An 18304-nucleotide genomic window follows, 5' to 3' on the forward strand; every position below is an offset into this window, starting at 1 on the left:
TTATCAATTATGTTGCTCAAAATGCATTATAATGGGTCTCTGTTGAGTAGTCTGAACCCCTCAACCCCAACATTTAGGCACGAGTTCATCTGTTTAGTTTAGATTAGACTTAATTGAAGGATTGAGGCTGCAAAAGAAACGTTGAACCTACAGGACCTGACATCGATCGCTAGATAATTTAAAACTACCAAAACCACTACCAAAAAACATGAATAATATTAAAGAAAAATTTATTAGGAAAAAATAATTCAAAAAATCGGTAAAGGGAAAAAAAATAAAAAGGTAAAATGATATACACATTTCAAATGAATATAGTTATATTTTCAGACCATGCTGTTGTTATCTAAATAAGAGATTGCGAGTGTGTATTTCCCGGTTCACCGTCAGGGTGACCCGGTGTTTAGTGGAGCTTGTTACCGGGTGTCACCTCTTTAACCGGGTCAGATTTATTGTAGCAACGAGCCCTAGCAACGGCGCGAGGGGACAAGAGTCGCGCGCCGGACTGTTGAGTGAGGGAATGCGAGGCCACACGACCCCGTCGTATGATCGCGCACACGGATCACACGAACCCAAATACGGTCACTTTCGATCCGCCTCTGTCTGATCGCCGCTCCGAGCTGAAGATGGGATGCAGAGCCTCCGTCGTCCAGCAGCTGACGGCCGAGCAGGGAGGAGGGCAGGTAGGTTAGGAGCTGGGAAACTCTGACGGAAACAATCACAACCGAAAAAAAACTGTCAAGTGTGGAAGGAGGAATGGAAGTTTACTCCATAGCAAATAAAAGAAACTGAAAAACAAGCTTGAACAGTCAGAGGAAAGTGAATTTAGAAGTATGGCAAAGTAGATTACATGGTCAACACTGATCATGAAAATGAATTGAAAATGAGTGAAAATGCAATAATTTCATCATGAATCACTTTTATAATAGTGAAAGAATATTATTTGGACACGTTATGTGTTTACGTTTCTCCTGATATAGAGATACTGAGGATTTTATTTCCCCCGGTATCAGTTACTCAGTGTAGTCATGTTCATGCCTTGAACTTACGTTTACTCTTATAATAGAGATAATTCCCTCTTTTTATAGTAGAAGTCAACTTGTGTAATGATTCTACCTTTAGGATTGAAATTGAAACTGCCTGTTTACACCATGCAGGTGTTATTTCCTTCCACTAATTTCCACATCTAGTATTCAGGCAGAGTGATATTTGTATCCTACTTTTCACTATCGACCAAATCACTCCTAAGTTCCAGAAACAAAGACACAAACCCAGTTCAGTTAAGTCTAAAGCTCCTTCTCTTCATAGAACAAACGTATCAAACATATTCCCCACAGGACAAAGCAGGTACATCAGAGTGTTTTTACTGACCCACAGGATGACGTTACAAAGTGTAAAACTGACAAAAATAGCCTCTGTTTCCATTTTTACGATAAATCTGCTTTTTATGATGTGTCACTTGGTACAACACTATTTTGCTCAGGCTTTCTAACAAAATGTTAAAAAAGAATTTGTACCTTTTCAAATTAAGACAAAGCGAAAATGTGGGTTTTTTTTCTCTAATAATTTTATATTTCATTTTGGCCTGTATAATAATGATCAAATTGGATGTGTGTGTATCCTGAAAGGAAATGAACATTTTGGACATCAGTACAACTTTCTCAGATAAAACTCGGGTTTGTGACTGCTTTAAAAATTGATTTGGCTGAACTGAATCATCAGTTTAGGCCAATTCTATTTATTTTAGTGCATTTGTTAAAAATTATTTGTACAACTTTTGTCAAAAACTCATTTCACCAGATGGACGACTGCTGAAAGTACCTTTTTCGTGAGATCAAGTAATTTGTGGCGTGTCCTCGTTCCCAGGCTACTGTCTTCATGACACTATAATCAACACACAGACGCGACCATGACAACGCCGTGTCTCATATACTGTATGAAATCGAGTCTGGACGTCTGAGGATTTTGCGTTTATGTGCCTCCAGGATGGGGAGGAGAGTAAAGCTGGCGCTCGGGGCGACTCGGCTGTGTCGAAGGGCACCACGGACAGCGGGGTGGTGATGACGGAGAGCAGAGAAATACCCGCGCTGCCTGGAGCGGTGGCCGTAATGCTCCCACCGCTCACGTCCGAGAGCGTGAGAGAAAGTGAGGCTGACGGGGTCACGCAAGCCAGTCAGTAAAACAAGACACTTTGGAGTCCAACACCTCTCAGTCGCTAAATCCACTTACCATCCAAAATGATACCAACTTTTATTTTTCATTCGTCTGCCGCTCCAGGTCTCCTGCAGAAGGAGAACACGGCGCAGGAGCGTCTGAAGTCCAGTGAGATCCTGGAGGAGCTGCTGAATGAGGGCATCATACCGGCAGAACAGGGCCGAGGGTCCAGCAGCAGGGCCGGAGAGGCTTATAGCGTCATGGTGGGTCTATTGCTATTACTTCAGCCTGAGTTTGTTTGTTTTTTTTACTTCTCCTGTTCATAAACACATGGGGGAAATGATTTACCCGAGTGTTTCATGCATGACGTAAGGTGACGACAATAACAATGTTGATTAACAAGAGATTTGAGATCCAGACATTTAGAAATGCTCCCCTATGAAAGTCTGCGACAAAAACCACTGAAAACAAACAGCAACAGGTGAATCAAGTAACTCTGAAGACAGAGGATAAATCTTCTGTCCTCACTTGTTGAAAGTCATTTCAAAAACACAGGTAGTAGAAATGTTCTAATCGTTTTAAAACAAGTGTTGCTAGATATTTACGAGTGTGTGTGTGTGTGTGTGTGTGTGTGTGTGTGTGTGTGTGTGTGTGTGTGTGTGTGTGTGTGTGTGTGTGTGTGTGTGTGTGTGTGTGTGTGTGTGTGTGTGTGTGTGTGTGTGTGTGTTTGTCAGCTGGATGATAAGGAAGAGGTCAGACAAAGGCCTCCTGCCAGACTGGAGTCTCTGAGGGCGAGAAAGACTCACAACAAAGACGAGCTCGATGAGAAGATGAGGCAAGTGGAGGAGCGACGGAAGGTAAACTGTGCTCTCATGCCTCAACCCCCTCGACACAGTCCTACTTTCATCCGCGCACACACACTCATGCGTTCCCTCGTCCACGTCTTTCAGTCACGAGAAGATGAGCTCAAGACTCGCTTGAGGTCCAAGTCTGCACGTGTCCGCCGCCCGGCTCCCGCCTCCGCCACCGAGGAGGAAGAAGGCGCGACGCTCACCTTCGTGGAGCCGCTCCAGTCGCCTCCCTCCCCTGACCTGCCCCGAGTTGGTGGCCAAGGCCAGGCCGCTGAGGAGGAGGAAGGAGGCGAGGGCGGCGATCGCAAGACAAACATGAAGGGGTCAGAGGCAGGAGAGAGTCGAGCCGATGAAGGAGGAACTGCAAAGAGGGAGAAGGAGGAGCAGAATGAGGAAGAGGAGTTGACCCATGTGGAGCAGCTGAAGGGAGACCAAGTCCTCTCAGCCTCCGGGGAGCTGGAGAGCGATTCAACCTTTCTCCACGCAGAAGATGAAATATTTTGAATTGTCGCACAAATGATCCAATTAAAGGGTGAAAGAAGGAGGAAGGGGAGCGTTTTACACTGTGACGTAGCCTGTTTCCACTGGCGATGTTCGTAAGCCTTGTTTGTAAAACAAAGGTTTTATTATAAAGGGAATTTAATTTACCTTCATTGAATGATTTCATTGATATGAATGTATTGTCTTGCCAACAGACCACATTGATTCTCTTGTGTTCAAATCCTGTACGTTCTGTGCAGTTGCTCTGCTGAACATAAGGTGGCGCTATTTCTGTAAGAAAAAACACCACAGTCAGCGGCTGCAACCTGCACTCGGGGGGGGGGGGGGGGGGGGGGGGGTGGGGGGGGGGGGGGGGGGGGGGGGGGGGGGGGGGGGGGGGGGGCATGACGTTAACACGTGGGGAGAAGCTTTATGTGTAAAAATGCGTTCAAAACCAAGTTCTTTTTAATCAACAAAGTCGCTTCGTTTCTCTAAGTGGAGTTTGTGTGACTGAAAGACGAGTGAACCACGATTTAACTGAATCTAAATAGAAACAAAGCTCATTTTCCAAACATGAAAAGGAAGTTTTCCGTGCATTTTTTTCAGAGTTTGACTGTGTGACTGTCCTATGGGTATTCAGCTGCTTTGGTGACCTTTGACCTTTAGCTTTCCTCTGTCAGACACGTGCCAAAGAAAAAGTGATGATAAACAGTCTCTCCTATAATGAAACAAACAAACAGACAAAAGATGTTTAATCAGTAAGTGTTCCTGTTTTAAATTCTGCTGATGTGTGTTGCAAAGTTGACATTTTCCTGAATAATATTAGTAAAAGAGAATAAGTCATGTTCTTAAATGAGTTGTCCAAAGAGAAAAAAGTATAAGGGGAGTCAGAGTCGTCATCATGCTGCACATGAACAGCCACAATACGAGTGTGTAACCTGACCGGGCCCCATTGTTGAGCCCGGGAAACTCAATACTGTACCCCTCTTTTTTTCACCTCTCCACTCAGACGTTGAAAAGGCGTTTGGCGGCATCAATTAAACAGTGAGTGAACGGAGACACTGTGGAAATTCGCTTGATCTGGTCGCATTTTATTTGGTAGCGCAGTCCTGCTGCCGTCATTCCCAGTCGCGTGGCGATGAAGGCCTCTGGAGTAAGAAGAATTCTGGTAGTTTTTAACCCACATGGACAAGCTTGTGCTCAAATGGATTACTTCATGGTACCATGTAGTGAACTATGTCATTTCACCGTTATAAAAGTATCATTTGAACCAACTTCACTTATTTCACAATGAACAACACTAATAGGACATGTTGTAATGTTCCTACTGCAAATATGTCAACTCACTATGTTACACACGTCAGGGATGGATATATCTATATATATATTCATATATATATGCATGTAGGCTAGCAACAGAAGGCTCACAGGAGCAGAGTCGCCATGAATGATTAACGATAGAGTTCCCTCTCACGTAACCGGAGGTGATTTACTCATCCTGGCCGTTCAAAGGGAGATTCAGACATCCAGACAAGTTATTTCATCGTGGAGGTTCAACCACTCTTGATCAGTCTTGCACGACTTGATCCTTCCACGTCTGTACAGCGTTTTCATTTTTACCTGATTTTAATTGGTGAACGAGCCCATGTGCTTTTAAACACATGTGATGGTTGATCGTACAAACTGTCTTTATGGTAATGAGCCCCAGAGTAGATGAAAATTGAACCCTGCCGTCTGTGAAACTGCCGGCGGACAGAGAAACAATATTCACCCGGAACAGCAGGGTTCTAAGTGCAAGCCACAACTCTTCTTGTGTGCCTTCTGGCTGTCGGTAGAAACTTGCCAAAACTCTGTCAACCCCCCACTAGTGGCTGGTTCAGAGGGCAGATCCTCGCAGAGGAGTTTCAGAACTGCACCTGTCTGTTTGCTCACTGCTGGCTGTGGCATGTCCGTCCCCCTCCAACCTGGTGTGTATCAAGAACACGGTCATACAAAAGCTCCAATATGATGCATTCCAACTCATAAAAAAAGATAATACGCCAAAAACTAAAGAGATGAGGATATCTTGTTGTAAAAGCGTGTGCAAAAAAATGATTTCCCCCCCCCCCACAAGTTGCAGGATTTTAAATCTTTAGTTGATGTTTATCCAGAATAAATCTAACTGGCTTTTTTTCCTCCACACTTGGTGGTTTATTAAACACACTGGCAGGAGCCATGGGCACAACGAGGACACAGTTCATTGGCCTGTTCAATTTTCAACACCACAAAATGATTTAAAAAAAATTATAAATTAAAGTACTTGTTTCTGCTTATTGCACAATGCTATAACTACCAGGGTTGGAAGTAAAAGTAAAGATGTCACAAAGTGCTTTACAAGGACAAAACATGTGGAACAATCTGTGCATACACCCGTATTTTGGAGGATCTGTAGGCATTTTTGAAAAGCTCCAAAAAAACCACAAACTTAAAAGGGCCTTTGTTGATTGGCCCTTAATGAACTGGGATATTGATTTCTGCTTTAAGGAAACTATTAACTCTGGTGCAACTTCTGTCACATAGTCTAAACTACTCAATTACAAGTAAAAATAATCTCCCTAAAATTATTCAATATTTCACCTTCTGTGAAAGCAGTGTAGACTCTGGACAGGTCACCAGTCCATCATGGAGCAAACACAGAGAAATATACAAACACACACTCACACCCAAAGACAAGTTAGAGTTAAAAAAAAAAAAAAAAAGATAATGTGTCAAGTGCCGGTTTTTAGAAATGGAGCGGAGACAGAAAAGCCCAGCCTGGAACCAGGGACCCTTGAATGGGTTTGAATATAAAAAAAAATTGTGGTCCTGATTTATGATTTTAAAAGCAGCAAAGTGAATACTTGAAAATGAACAGTTCATAAAATTGCGTAAACGTATTACTTAATTATTAGTCACTGCAAAGTCATAGAACTTTATCAAATCTATTTTGTGTCTATATTTCTAGCTTCTTCTTCTTTTTATTTTTTTCTTCCTTTCTTTAAATGTGGTTAAGGGGGATAAAAGTGCACTTGTGGCGGGTGAAGCAGCTCCAGCGTAGCGCGCAAAGCGCACAAGGCGCACAGCAAAGGCGCAGGCTTCCCAGCTGTTGGTGCGCGCCGGTGGGCGGGCACGGGCGAGCTGAAAAGTGGGTGGAGTTTGGAGGCAGAGCATTTAGGAATGGGTCCCAAAAACTATTTAGTTTAGACAGCAGGGTCACCAAGAAGAGCTGGAAACACCTGACGGTATCTTTGGGACAATCCGCTCCATATTACTTCCCCCTTTTTTTCACTGTCGCAAGATCAAACTACCTCCAGGCTTCATCACGACCGAGTTTCACTCTTCTTTTCTCTCCTGAAAACTTACAGAGCCAGCTGATCTCTCTCATCTTCCTCTCTCTTCACCCAAAGAATCACCGATAAGGAGAAATTGCACTATTGTTACTATTTTTATTCAGTGTTTTTATTTATTGTAATTTGCACTAACGATGCACACCACGCAAAAGGACACGACCTACACGAAGATTTTTGTCGGGGGTCTTCCCTACCACACCACGGATTCAAGTCTCAGGAAATATTTCGAGGTTTTCGGTGAGATTGAAGAAGCTGTGGTCATTACCGACAGACAGACCGGCAAGTCCAGAGGTTATGGATTTGTAAGTACCGTTTTGGTTTTATCCCCCTTTACGCGCCGTGCCAATTCCTAGAACAAACTTCGTTTTCAATAAACAGGATCTAATATCTCCAGCTGCTGCTGTCTTTCACAACTTCGTGACCAACTGATATATCTGCGGTCATGGGGTGTTTATGTTTTGATAAGCAGGTCCTGCTTAAATTTGTCTTTGGCTTCTGTTGCAACCTCGCTTCCCACCAACTTGTTGCGCGCCGGTCGGTATGCGCCCTGACACGTTTTTTTCTTTTTTCTTCTTCTCTTGAGCCGAGCTGCCCTCTCACACTGACAGCGGCGATACGCCGAGGAATGAAGCAAAACTCAACGTATTCTCTTGATATTACGTATATATTAGTGGGAATGCTGTTTTATGACACACATTTTGATAGAAGATCGAAGGTTAGAAAAGAAAAAAAAGCATTATGCACATTTCTTTATAGAATTTTCTCTCTGGTGCTTTAAAAAGTATTATTTCAGTGAGATGTGAATGCATTTCTACATCTATGTAAGGCGAAACAGGTTTACATTTTACAGCTCAAAAAGGAGAGATCTGGACAGCTATCTTTTGATTGTTGTTTACTACATTATCATACTTTTTGAAAAGCATCAACATTTTCTTTGATTGTCTCAGTAACACAGGAGGTTTTAGTAAAAGAATAATTGTCGTTTATTTACACTTTTATACAGACATTAAAACTGAATGTGCCCGAAAGTGTAAAATGTTGTTTATAAACAGCATTTTGCTCCTTTTTTCTTCAGTCCATTTTTTTTCTTTCAGTTTTAATATAATGTATTCAATTAGTCTTCATTGCCTCTCCAGAAAAGCTTGTTGCCCCCCTTGGTGTGAGACATTCTTATTAAAAAGGTGTTTGAACAGGGAGTTTGGGGCCTCTGACCATCTGAGTCCAGTAATGACATTGAGGTTATGGCCGTGTTGAGCCGTCTCAGCCTGGCTCCCATTCACTGCTGACACTTTCCTCACACCCTCGCCGCCGGGGGCGAGAAATGTGTGCGCTGCCAAATACTTTCGCGAGTGTCACCGATAGCTGCAGGCAGCTTGAGACAATATGTGTCGGAAAGGAGATGAATGAGACTCATTTTTGGTGTCTGCCAGGTGACCATGGCGGACCGCTCTGCCGCCGACCGGGCCTGCAAGGACCCCAACCCCATCATCGACGGCAGGAAGGCCAACGTCAACCTGGCCTACCTGGGGGCCAAGCCTCGAGTGATGCAGCCAGGTAAAAGACGCCCCGAGGGGGAATTTAACAGTTGTTGGATTGTCAGGCGTTTCTCCTCACAGACGCAGCAGCAAGCGATTCTGGAAACTTGATCTCGTCCTTTATTCTTCCTCGCCAGGTTTCACCTTTGGCGTCCCCCAGATTCACCCCGCTTTCATCCAAAGGCCTTATGGGTAAGGTCACACCAGTGTGCATGTCATTTGCAAAGAAATTTGTGATTCTAAATTGTCAAAATGATTCCAAATATCTGTACGTTAGTTTCTCCAGATGTTGACGTCTCTCTCTTTTTATATATTTCATTTCTTTTTCACATAAAATACTGGCTGATAATCAGAGGTGGGCAGTAAGTAATGTTCTGCTTGTTTTCTAAAACCACTGTCACCAACACGCCAGCTGAACTACTTTCCTTGTGTTTGTTTGTTTGTCGTGTGCGTGTGTGGACGATGATGGAAACCTCCAGCCTGACTCAATGTTATTTATCTTTGGTCCGACAGGCTCCCTCTCGCTTAAGCTAACTGTGCCGGTTTGTGGAATAGCGCTGCAAACGTAATCACAGATCAGAGAAAGGAATTACCTGTAGACTCATGCGCACACAAACAAGCTCTCAAAATGGTGATTACAGACGCATGTACGTGGGTTTCACTTTGACTTTTTTTCATTTATTTTTTTTATTTTACTTGAATAGAACGTAGCTTTGTGTGCAGTTATGAAGTGGTGTTGTTAGTTAAACCGTGTGTTTTCTGACTTTAGTGACAAAAAAAAAAAAAAAAAAAAAGCTGGATTGATTTTTATTTTTTGGGGTGTTGTTTTTTAAAAAAAATTTCCTCCTCTTTGTGGAAGCGTGTCAACTTTGCTGAGGAGCAAAGTTTTCTGTATGTTATCATTGCTTCTTGTGGTTGACCTGTTTTGTTTAACGGGGCGTGTGTTTCGTGTGTGTGGTTTTTTTTTGTGGGTGTCTTGTCTGGGTGTGAGTGCTGTATCTTTCTGTGTGATTTCCTTTAATCCCTCCTTTGTCTAAAACCTCCACAGTTTGCCCTCAGAAAAACAAACCCATTATTGCTTGGTGTGCGTGCGTGCGTGTGCGCTTGAAGCATCTTTCTAGCGTTTCCTACAACGCAGCACAAATTCACAATGAGTGAGTCTCGCTTCGACACGTTGATCTGACCTGTTTCCTTTGCCAGAAGCCACAGAAAGTTCAGAGTGAAAAAAAAACTTGGCCATCAAAGTAATTTATAATGCAGGTAAAACAGTAGCCTATTAAAACCCTGTAACACACTGCTCTTTATGCCCACTAATATTAAGATATATTGTTCACAATCAGTATCTACTTATTGCTCAGCCCTTCCACAAAGTCCGTTTTTTTTTAATTTTTATGAGGCCCCTCAGGAACACAATGGTCTCCACCTCACAACCTTTCAGACATGTCTTGTAAACGCATGAGAAATCTTAACAGTTCTTATGTGAGCTGTGTGCACTTTTTTATGTGTGTGTGATGACATTGGTACACTCTGACTCTTTACACCACTGCTCAGTTCAGCTCAGTGCAGGTCAGTGCACCAAAGTCTCCACTGTGACACAAACAAATGTCTGGATGTCTGTCTCTCTCTCTCTCTCTCTCTCTCTCTCTCTCTCTCTCTCTCTCTCTCTCTCTCTCTCTCTCTCTCTCTCTCTCTCTCTCTCTCTCTCTCTCTCTCTCTCTCTCTCTCTCTCTCTCTTATTCTTTCAGAGCGAGCTTTCGTCACATGGGCTCGTGGTGTTAAGGAAAACAAACGCACCCATTGTGCCACACAAAGCCCCAAATGCTGACACTGCAGTCGCATGAAGCTGTGTGTGTGTGTGTGTGTGTGTGTGTGTGTGTGTGTGTGTGTGTGTGTGTGTGTGCGCGTCATGTAAGGGAGAGTATATTTAAACAGTCTATAACTTGTCCATATAACTCGTATCTATAAGTTAAGTGTATCTCACACATTAACCCAGAGTTTCTACCCTGAGCCAGAAATATATAGGTGTAATACAAATCAGCTACGTTGAACTGAATAGTCTGCCTCTAAAGCCATAAATGCTCATGTTTGGCTGTTTGTATTCCTCAAGGAAAAAAAAAAAATACTCAAAGGAGATTTTTGCTTTTGATGGGAAATCCTGTGCAAGCTCAAAGTCTAGACAGCAAACTAAATCTTATCAGCTTTCAATTTAGATAAGAATATAGTTGTTGAAAAATGGACAAGATTGATCAAATAAACTCAGCTTGCTCTTCTATTTAAAAAAAAAAGAAAAAGAAGAAGCCAAATGTCTTTTTTAAATATATATAAACACATAGGCAGGCAGTGATTGGCTGGGTGGGATGAGGGAGATGTCGTCCCGCTCTGCCTATTATAAATTATCTAAACCACAGTCGGGGATAAAATGAAACTTTCCCTCAAAGTGATTACAGCGACTTCATCCACAGAACGGCGAAAAGAAATGTCAAATAAATGTCTTTTTAAGATCTGGCTGGAGCAGAGCTGCTGTACTCGTACACATCGATAGTCAAACTCACATGATTAACTCTAAACTCTTTAAATAGTAACTTCCAAATGCTGGACCTCTGACAGAATGTTTGCAAAGAATAAAACCTTTTAGAGCTCAATTAGTAAATGTAATTAGTTTTTATTACATTCGCAATAGCGGCATTCAATTTTGGTTGATTTCACTTTGTTTAAATAAATATTATTTTCCCTATAGTTTATGTACCTTTTTTTTTAACTGTACTGAAGTAAACTTATAAGCTACTTTACTGAAGTGCACCAGTACTTTCTCCTTCGTACACGTGACGTGTTTAATATGTAATCCAGGTCAGGTCTCTTTTTTAAAAATATATATAAACAATTTAGTTTCTGACGAAGAACAAAATGTTCATGTTGAGTAGAGATCTGTCATTGCGAGTCATCATTCTGCAACAACAACATGTTGTCATGTGATTGCTGATGTACATAAATGTGCATTCATGTTGGTTTTACCTTTGCACTTGTGTGCATTTCAGAACCTGTAGTTTATTACTTTTACACCAACAATGGATTGAGTTGTTACTGAGGTTCAAACAAGCCCAATAACAGAGGAAATGATAATAATAACAGGGATAATTATCTCATTTCGATGTGAGTTCATAATTCATAATTCATTCAAACATATAGAAAACCTGCCAGAAAATTCTAGAAATGGCTCAAACTCAAATCGTGAACTCTGTTCAGTGTTTGAATTCTTCAGTTTGGACTGGAGTTTTGTTTTGACTTTTCTTGACTTGATCCATTGAGCTCAGCGTGTTTGGTGTGTGACTCAAGACCTGCTCTTTTTACACTGAAACTAGACCCCAGGTTCATCCGTGTCTTGGCTTCAACAGTAAAAAACTGTGAAAGCAAAATAAGTGCGTGCGTGCGTGCGTGCGTGCGTGCTTGTGTGTGTGTGTGTGCGTGTGTGTGCGTGGGTCTGTGTGTGTGTGTGTGTGTACCATCGTCTCACACTTGGAGCACACTTTAAAACCCGTCTGCAGCATGAAGTGGGGCCTTTTTTTAGCCTTGAACTTTAATGTCTGCTGGGTTATGTGAACATGACACACATGCAGTGAGGAACAGGGGACAGTCACACACTGCGGAGAGACATCAGCGTTCCTGTACAGAAGACGAGCACATACTAAAGGAACATTTCTGGATTTGTCTGAGTTGCAGACTTCTGCTTCACCACAATGCAGCCCCTGACACTGAAAACATGCCGAAGTCAAAGCTTTGGGGAAATCTTCCATGTGCTTTGAATACTTTCTGCCTCAAGCCATGAGTGATTTTCCCACACGACAGTTTGAAAAGTCATAAAACTTCTGCTGTCACAGGAAACTGCATGGCAGCAGTCGCTAAATATACAGTTTCTGAATGGGACTACGTCTTATGTAGGACATGCTTCAGAATCATTGACAGCGCCAACTTGTAAAATGCATCAGCAACAAGGAAGCTGCCTTCACTATTGGTACGTCACTGCCTTAATCTCTATCACAAACTTAAAATACCTTACAAAAAAAACCCCAAACTTACTTGTCCCTACAAGGTTATTTATTTTAAATCCCAGCTGACTATGGGTGAAGAGAGTTGGAAAACTCTAAATACTGGATATCGTACACAACAATGAATCAGCTTATTGACATAAACAGACCGAATGTATCACGAAGAGGTGAAAGCTTTCTCTTGGGCATTGGACCACGAGCCTGGAAGCACTTTCTCTATAGAAACTCCACATTTAACGTCCCAAAATCAAAACCCGATAGACAGAGAGGCAGCTGCATGTGACCCCCCCCCCCCCCCCCCCCCCCCCCCAACCCCCAGCCATTACGTCATCCGCTCCACGCGTCTATTCATTTAGTGGTTTCTAATCAGACCTGAGATAACAGGCTACAACGTCCTGACGTCCAGTGTGTCTCTGAAAACTCGGCCAAACCTGCTGAGTTTCATTAGTGAAGGCTCAAAGCAGAATTTCACAGCACGTGTTAGAAAAATACACTTTCAGCTTTTCTCATTCGTGTCACACTTTGATACTGGCCTGCAGGGATTGGTTGAGTGTATGTACTGTATGTGCAGCATTTAGTAACACCATTCCTCTACATGCCCACTCACTCCCCCCCCCCCCCCCCCCCCAAATTTCTGTCTCTCAGTGGAGTGATTGTGCTGTGCGCTTGTCGTTGTTCTTTTGATCAATGGAGTCGAGGTGAACTATTTTTACATATTTCTTCCTCTCTGACGCCTTGCTGTTTCGGTTTTTCCTGTTTTTCTCCTGGTCCACTGTTTTCGGTTGAGATGTGGATTGGATTGGATAATGGAGTGCTCACAATAGGGTTGCCACGATAGATCCTGCCTTTCAATAATTCAACATGTTCCGCACTTTCTTCCTTCTTCACTTCCGCTCCAAACTCCAAAGTGACCACCTAATATCCACAGATGACAATATCATTTTCTCCGGCTGGAGGTCTGTGATCCAGCTATAGTGTTTATTCCAGGGGTGTCAAACAAGTTTCAGAAATCTTCATTTTATTGAGCTTTTTCTTTTCCTAAATTACAGCCAAAACATTCAAGTGGAATAATACGAATTTCCTTTCATGTGTTCATGAAGGCACAATGCAGGATTTTCAAGCAACAAGGTAGCTCGCTCTCACTGCTGCATTATGGGAATCTACTGGTCAGCTCTGGCTTTTCAGCCTTTTGTATTATGTCAAATCTTTTCAGTGGACAAATTAAGACTAAAAGTTAGTTTGAAGAAATTGCAATAATTTGGCTTGTGGGCCTTGTGCTTCACACCCCCTGGCTTTAGTCTTGTCTATTAAAATGGAGAAATTCAAAATCCAAAACACAGTGTCACATTTTACCAAAGCCTCTAGTTTTAAGTTTAACAGATCACATTTCAAAAGCTCCGCTCACTGTCCCATCGAGTTTCCAAGCAGTGGAATAAGGGGGGCTGGGATAAGGCTATGTCATGGAGGGCAGAATGTGCTCATTGTTCAGAATTGTTTATTTAATCGAAACATCCCTCGGTGCAGAGACTAGTCCCGGCTCCCCCCCCCCTCTGCCTCCCGGACTCTTTGTCCTGACACAGAGGGGGAAATGGCCAGCAGTCTCTCTTTTTAAAACTGTCCAGCTGTCAAAGTGGCAGTGACATTTTTACAATGCTCCGCTGGGCTCACTGCCCCTGTTTGCACCCCACCACCCCCCACCCCACCCCCTTGTCCCGACACTGTAAAGCTCCCCTCCCTGCCCCACACGGCCTCCAGCAGGAGAAGGGGGCAACACGGCCAAATGCACGAGTGACCATCAGGTTACTAATCTCACTTCCCTCCATCACTGGAGCTTTGCCTCTATAAATAGACCCATCACCCCCCCCCCCGGCCTCTCATTAAAACACGGTGGCATCATAGAAACAAGTCTCGGTGGTCAAAGTTCTCCACCCTTCCCAGTTTTAATTTCACAATGTTTTCTATTTTGGCAACCCTATATTGTTCTAATCCCTACTAGCAGGCGTTTCCTGGGTTTTTCTTGACCGGTGGGTTGGACTGGGGCTGGGTGGCGGGAGGGCGCTTGGCCGCAGTGTGATGGAGTTGGGTGTTAGGGTGTTTTTCTTTTGTTTTGTTTTTTCCTTTCCTTTTTTTTTTAGGATGTTACTTTCACATTTGATAAGTCGCCCCGAGTCAAACGTGTGTATCTGTCCCACAGCATCCCGGCTCACTACGTGTACCCTCAGGCCTTCGTGCAGCCGAGCATGGTGATCCCTCACGTGCAGCCCACTGCTGCAGCTCCTGCCACCGCCTCCTCGCCTTACATCGACTACACCGGGGCGGCCTACGCGCAGTACTCTGCGGCCGCGGCCAGCGCCGCCGCCGCCGCCGCCTACGAGCAGTATCCTTATGCCGCTTCCCCTGCTGCGACGGGCTACGTGGCCACCGCCGGGTACGGCTACGCGGTCCAGCAGCCTTTGGCCGCGGCTACCCCGGGCTCGGCGGCCGCCGCCGCCGCGGCCGCCTTCGGTCAGTACCAGCCTCAGCAACTGCAAGCCGACCGCATGCAATAGCAGCCACTGCAACTGGGGGACACGCAGGAAGAGGAGGCCCAACGCCGGCCGCATGAGCGAAGGAAACGGAAGAGGGAGTGGCCTTAAAGGTGCGGCGAGCCGACAACACTGAGGCAGCATTGCTTTCAAAAGATGATGATGATGGTGATGATGATGATGGTGATGATGATGGTGATGATGATGACGATGATGATGATGATGACGATGACGATGATGATGGTGAGGTGGAAACTTTTTACAGTAACTTTCCAACTTGCTGTGCTTCAACCAAAAAAAATTTAAATGAGAAAACGTGGCAGAACAAATAAGGAAAAAGATTTACTATTATTATTATTATTATTATTATTATTATTGTTGTTGTTGTTGTTATTACTATGATTATTACTATTATCATTGTAGTAGAGTTTTCTAGAGGAAGAATCCAGGAACTAATCCCTGTGGTTGGTAAACTGTAGGTGTTCAGCTAAGCCTTCAAGTCCGATTGCTGTCTTTGACGTTAGTTTAGGAGAATACTCTTTTTTTTTTTCTTTGACTTGTCTTGTTTCACAAGTGTTTTCAGTTATTTAATGCCCTCAGAACATTTATATTTATTATTGTCATTATTACACAATGAGGGCTCTGCTTGTTCTTTTTTGTCTTTACAAGTGCATTTTGTGTAGTTAATATTTCTGATAATCAGGGAAATGGAACCGTTCCCAACGTGTTAGCTAATATTATTTTTCTTATTCTTATTCTTATTCTTATTCTTATTATTATGTGACCTCTGTCAGGAAGTGGAGGATGTCGAAACTTGTCGTGTCACACACATTTGAAGAACTACCTTTTTATCTTCCTGATGCTGAATGTCCCTTTTTTTTTAATTATTTACTCTGTCTCAACCTCTTGACCTATGCAAAGCAAACAAATCACCAAGAGACAAAAAAAATAGAGTGAAAAGGAACGACGACAACAACAACAACAACAAAACAAACCCTGAAGATATCATCAGGTCTGACTTGACTCTTGGACTATAGAGAAACTTGGCGAGTGAAACAAAGCCAGTGACACAACCAGAGAGGCTGCGAATGGCTTCAGACAATGAGAAACACTAAATCTGTTGCTTTTCCACGTTTCGCTCACACGTTTACTGACACATGCATCCAGAGTTGTGCGCGTAGCAGTCGAAGACAAAGGCGGCACAGTTGTGTGTGTTTCTGCGGCTCGGTGATGGTGGAGGGAGAGAAAGAGGGAGCGAGCAGCTGCCTGGTGGGGGGAGGACGGAGCCGCCGCAGCGCCACACAGACGGATCGCTCTGGAAAGAACGCATCACTTGTGCTCGTTTGTTGAGCTGTCACATTTTAATCCCCGGCCGAGCCCATTGGGAACCGACTTTACAAACCCCCCCCCCCCCCCACCCCAACCACCACCACCATCATAATGCAGAGCCCCCACAGCGGAGCCCCTCACCCCCACCCCCCCTTGTCATTCAGTGCTGCCGCTGTCAGCATTTCCACCTCTGTGCTGCTGTCGTGTGGCGTCAGGTACACGCTCACAAACACCAAAGCCCCCCCCCCCCCTAAAAAAAAGAAGAAAAAAAACAACTGGCCTGCCTCAGTCTATCAAGATCACCAGGTGGGGTGGAGAGGGTGAAGGTTTACTCTCTATGTTGATCTGTGTGCCTTACAGCGTTATTTTCTGCTATTTAAGTGAGAGAAAGAAAAAAAAAACTGAAAAAAAGAGAAAATCTACTATTTAAGATATTTATTTTTGAGGGTTGACTATGTTGACACTCTGAGAGTAGAGTTAGTGGCGGTACTGTATTAATAATATTATTATTATGTACTCATCTCAAGGCATATATAAGTTATTGATTAGTTTTATTATTATTAATATGAATATTATTATGATATTTACTATCATTAACATACTCAACCCAACTTGTTGATGTAGGACTTATTTAAAATACTGTTATGTGCACTGTACTTTTATTTTTTATCTTTTGGACTCTAGAATATGACATTGGATATTAGCTTATTACCTTTTGTATGGAGGATCTTTATTTAAATGCAGGCCTGTTTGCATGCAGATTGTACTCTGCCTCTTCTGTGTTTAGACGAGAGAGAAATAATAATAATTTTGACAAAAACAAGCAAAAATGCTGCTTTTCTCTACTAGAATGTATAGTTGTTGTCAAGGTTTCAGTAGCTGTGCTTCCTTTGCTTAATATTCATCAAACGGGCTATTTTACACTGTTGGGAATTTTTATACTTGAACTCTTTCTTACAAGGGAAACATGAGAAATAAATGACAAAAAAAAACTTTTTCATGGAGATTTTCATTGTCACTGGATGAAGGCATGAAACAATGTTACTATTGAAATGCGAAGGTCCTGTTGATATTAAAACCTTTTACTTCAAGAAGTTCAACATTATTTACTCAAAATGGAATAAAATGTTCAGTATTTAAAAAGAATATAAGTTGTGATGTTTTATTTTTTGTGAAGAGGGGTCAATGTGAGTTTCTGAAGCCGTCTTGAGACACAGGTGATATATGACTGTGAGATGTGAGAGGTTCATTATCATTGTTTTTATTATAGGTAGACATAAATGATTAAATAAAAAATATACTTTGCTTCTAACTGATGCTAGAAGCTGGTATCCAGTAAACACTTCCTCATCAGATAAACATACTGTTTATTCACACATTATTGAAATGGTGCCAGTGTGACGGTGCACAAATGATTTTTATGCATGAGTGACTTTCATAAAGGTAAAATTTGTTTTCACACATGTAAGACCACTAAACTGATCTGAACTGGTTTCCATTCAAAAGTTACATCAGCTTTATTAAACCAGAGTGATCTGGTTTTCTCAGCTCAGATATAATAAGTAATTGTTCTGGGTTTTTTTTTTTTTTACAAATTCTCCTGATTTTGCCTTTGAGTTACTCGGCCTTCTGTCAGTGGACTTAAAATGAAAATACACCAAACAATACTAAAGTTTTTTGGGTTTTTTTAAACTCTTAATTTCAGTTTAACTTATAGATGGTTCACAGATGATTCCTTGAAATTGCAATTGATTCACCATCGAAATGTCAGAGCAGACTCTTTACTTGCTCTGTAGACTGAGATCTTTTAAGTTGAAAGGATCACTACTCTTTATATAACACTGTAGTCCAGGTATAAAATCCTCTCTGCCTCCATCAGACTCCACAATCCTTCTCTTACATCGCCACACATTAAATATTACACGCGTCTTTGAGTTATTATCATTTATTTATCTTCAAACCCTCTCGAGTTCCACAACCTATTTTGCATACTTCACTATTGAAACTGCCTCAAAACAGTCA

At 42.6% G+C, this 18304-nt stretch overlaps 1 protein-coding gene across 1 annotated transcript; it reads left to right on the forward strand.

Moving 5' to 3' along the window:
- Nucleotides 1–6716: 6716 nt before the first annotated feature.
- On the forward strand, nucleotides 6717–17402 carry rbm24a (RNA binding motif protein 24a). The gene is made up of 4 exons (XM_080515989.1): nucleotides 6717–7152; nucleotides 8281–8404; nucleotides 8523–8577; nucleotides 14623–17402. Exons 1-4 carry the CDS (start codon nucleotides 6985–6987, stop codon nucleotides 14975–14977), a joined length of 702 nt encoding a protein of 233 aa, XP_080372115.1. The 5' UTR covers nucleotides 6717–6984; the 3' UTR covers nucleotides 14978–17402.
- The last annotated feature ends 902 nt before the right edge of the window (nucleotides 17403–18304 follow it).

Source organism: Blennius ocellaris (genome assembly GCF_963422515.1).
Source record: "Blennius ocellaris genome assembly, chromosome: 20".
Taxonomy (NCBI): Eukaryota; Metazoa; Chordata; class Actinopteri; order Blenniiformes; family Blenniidae; genus Blennius; species Blennius ocellaris.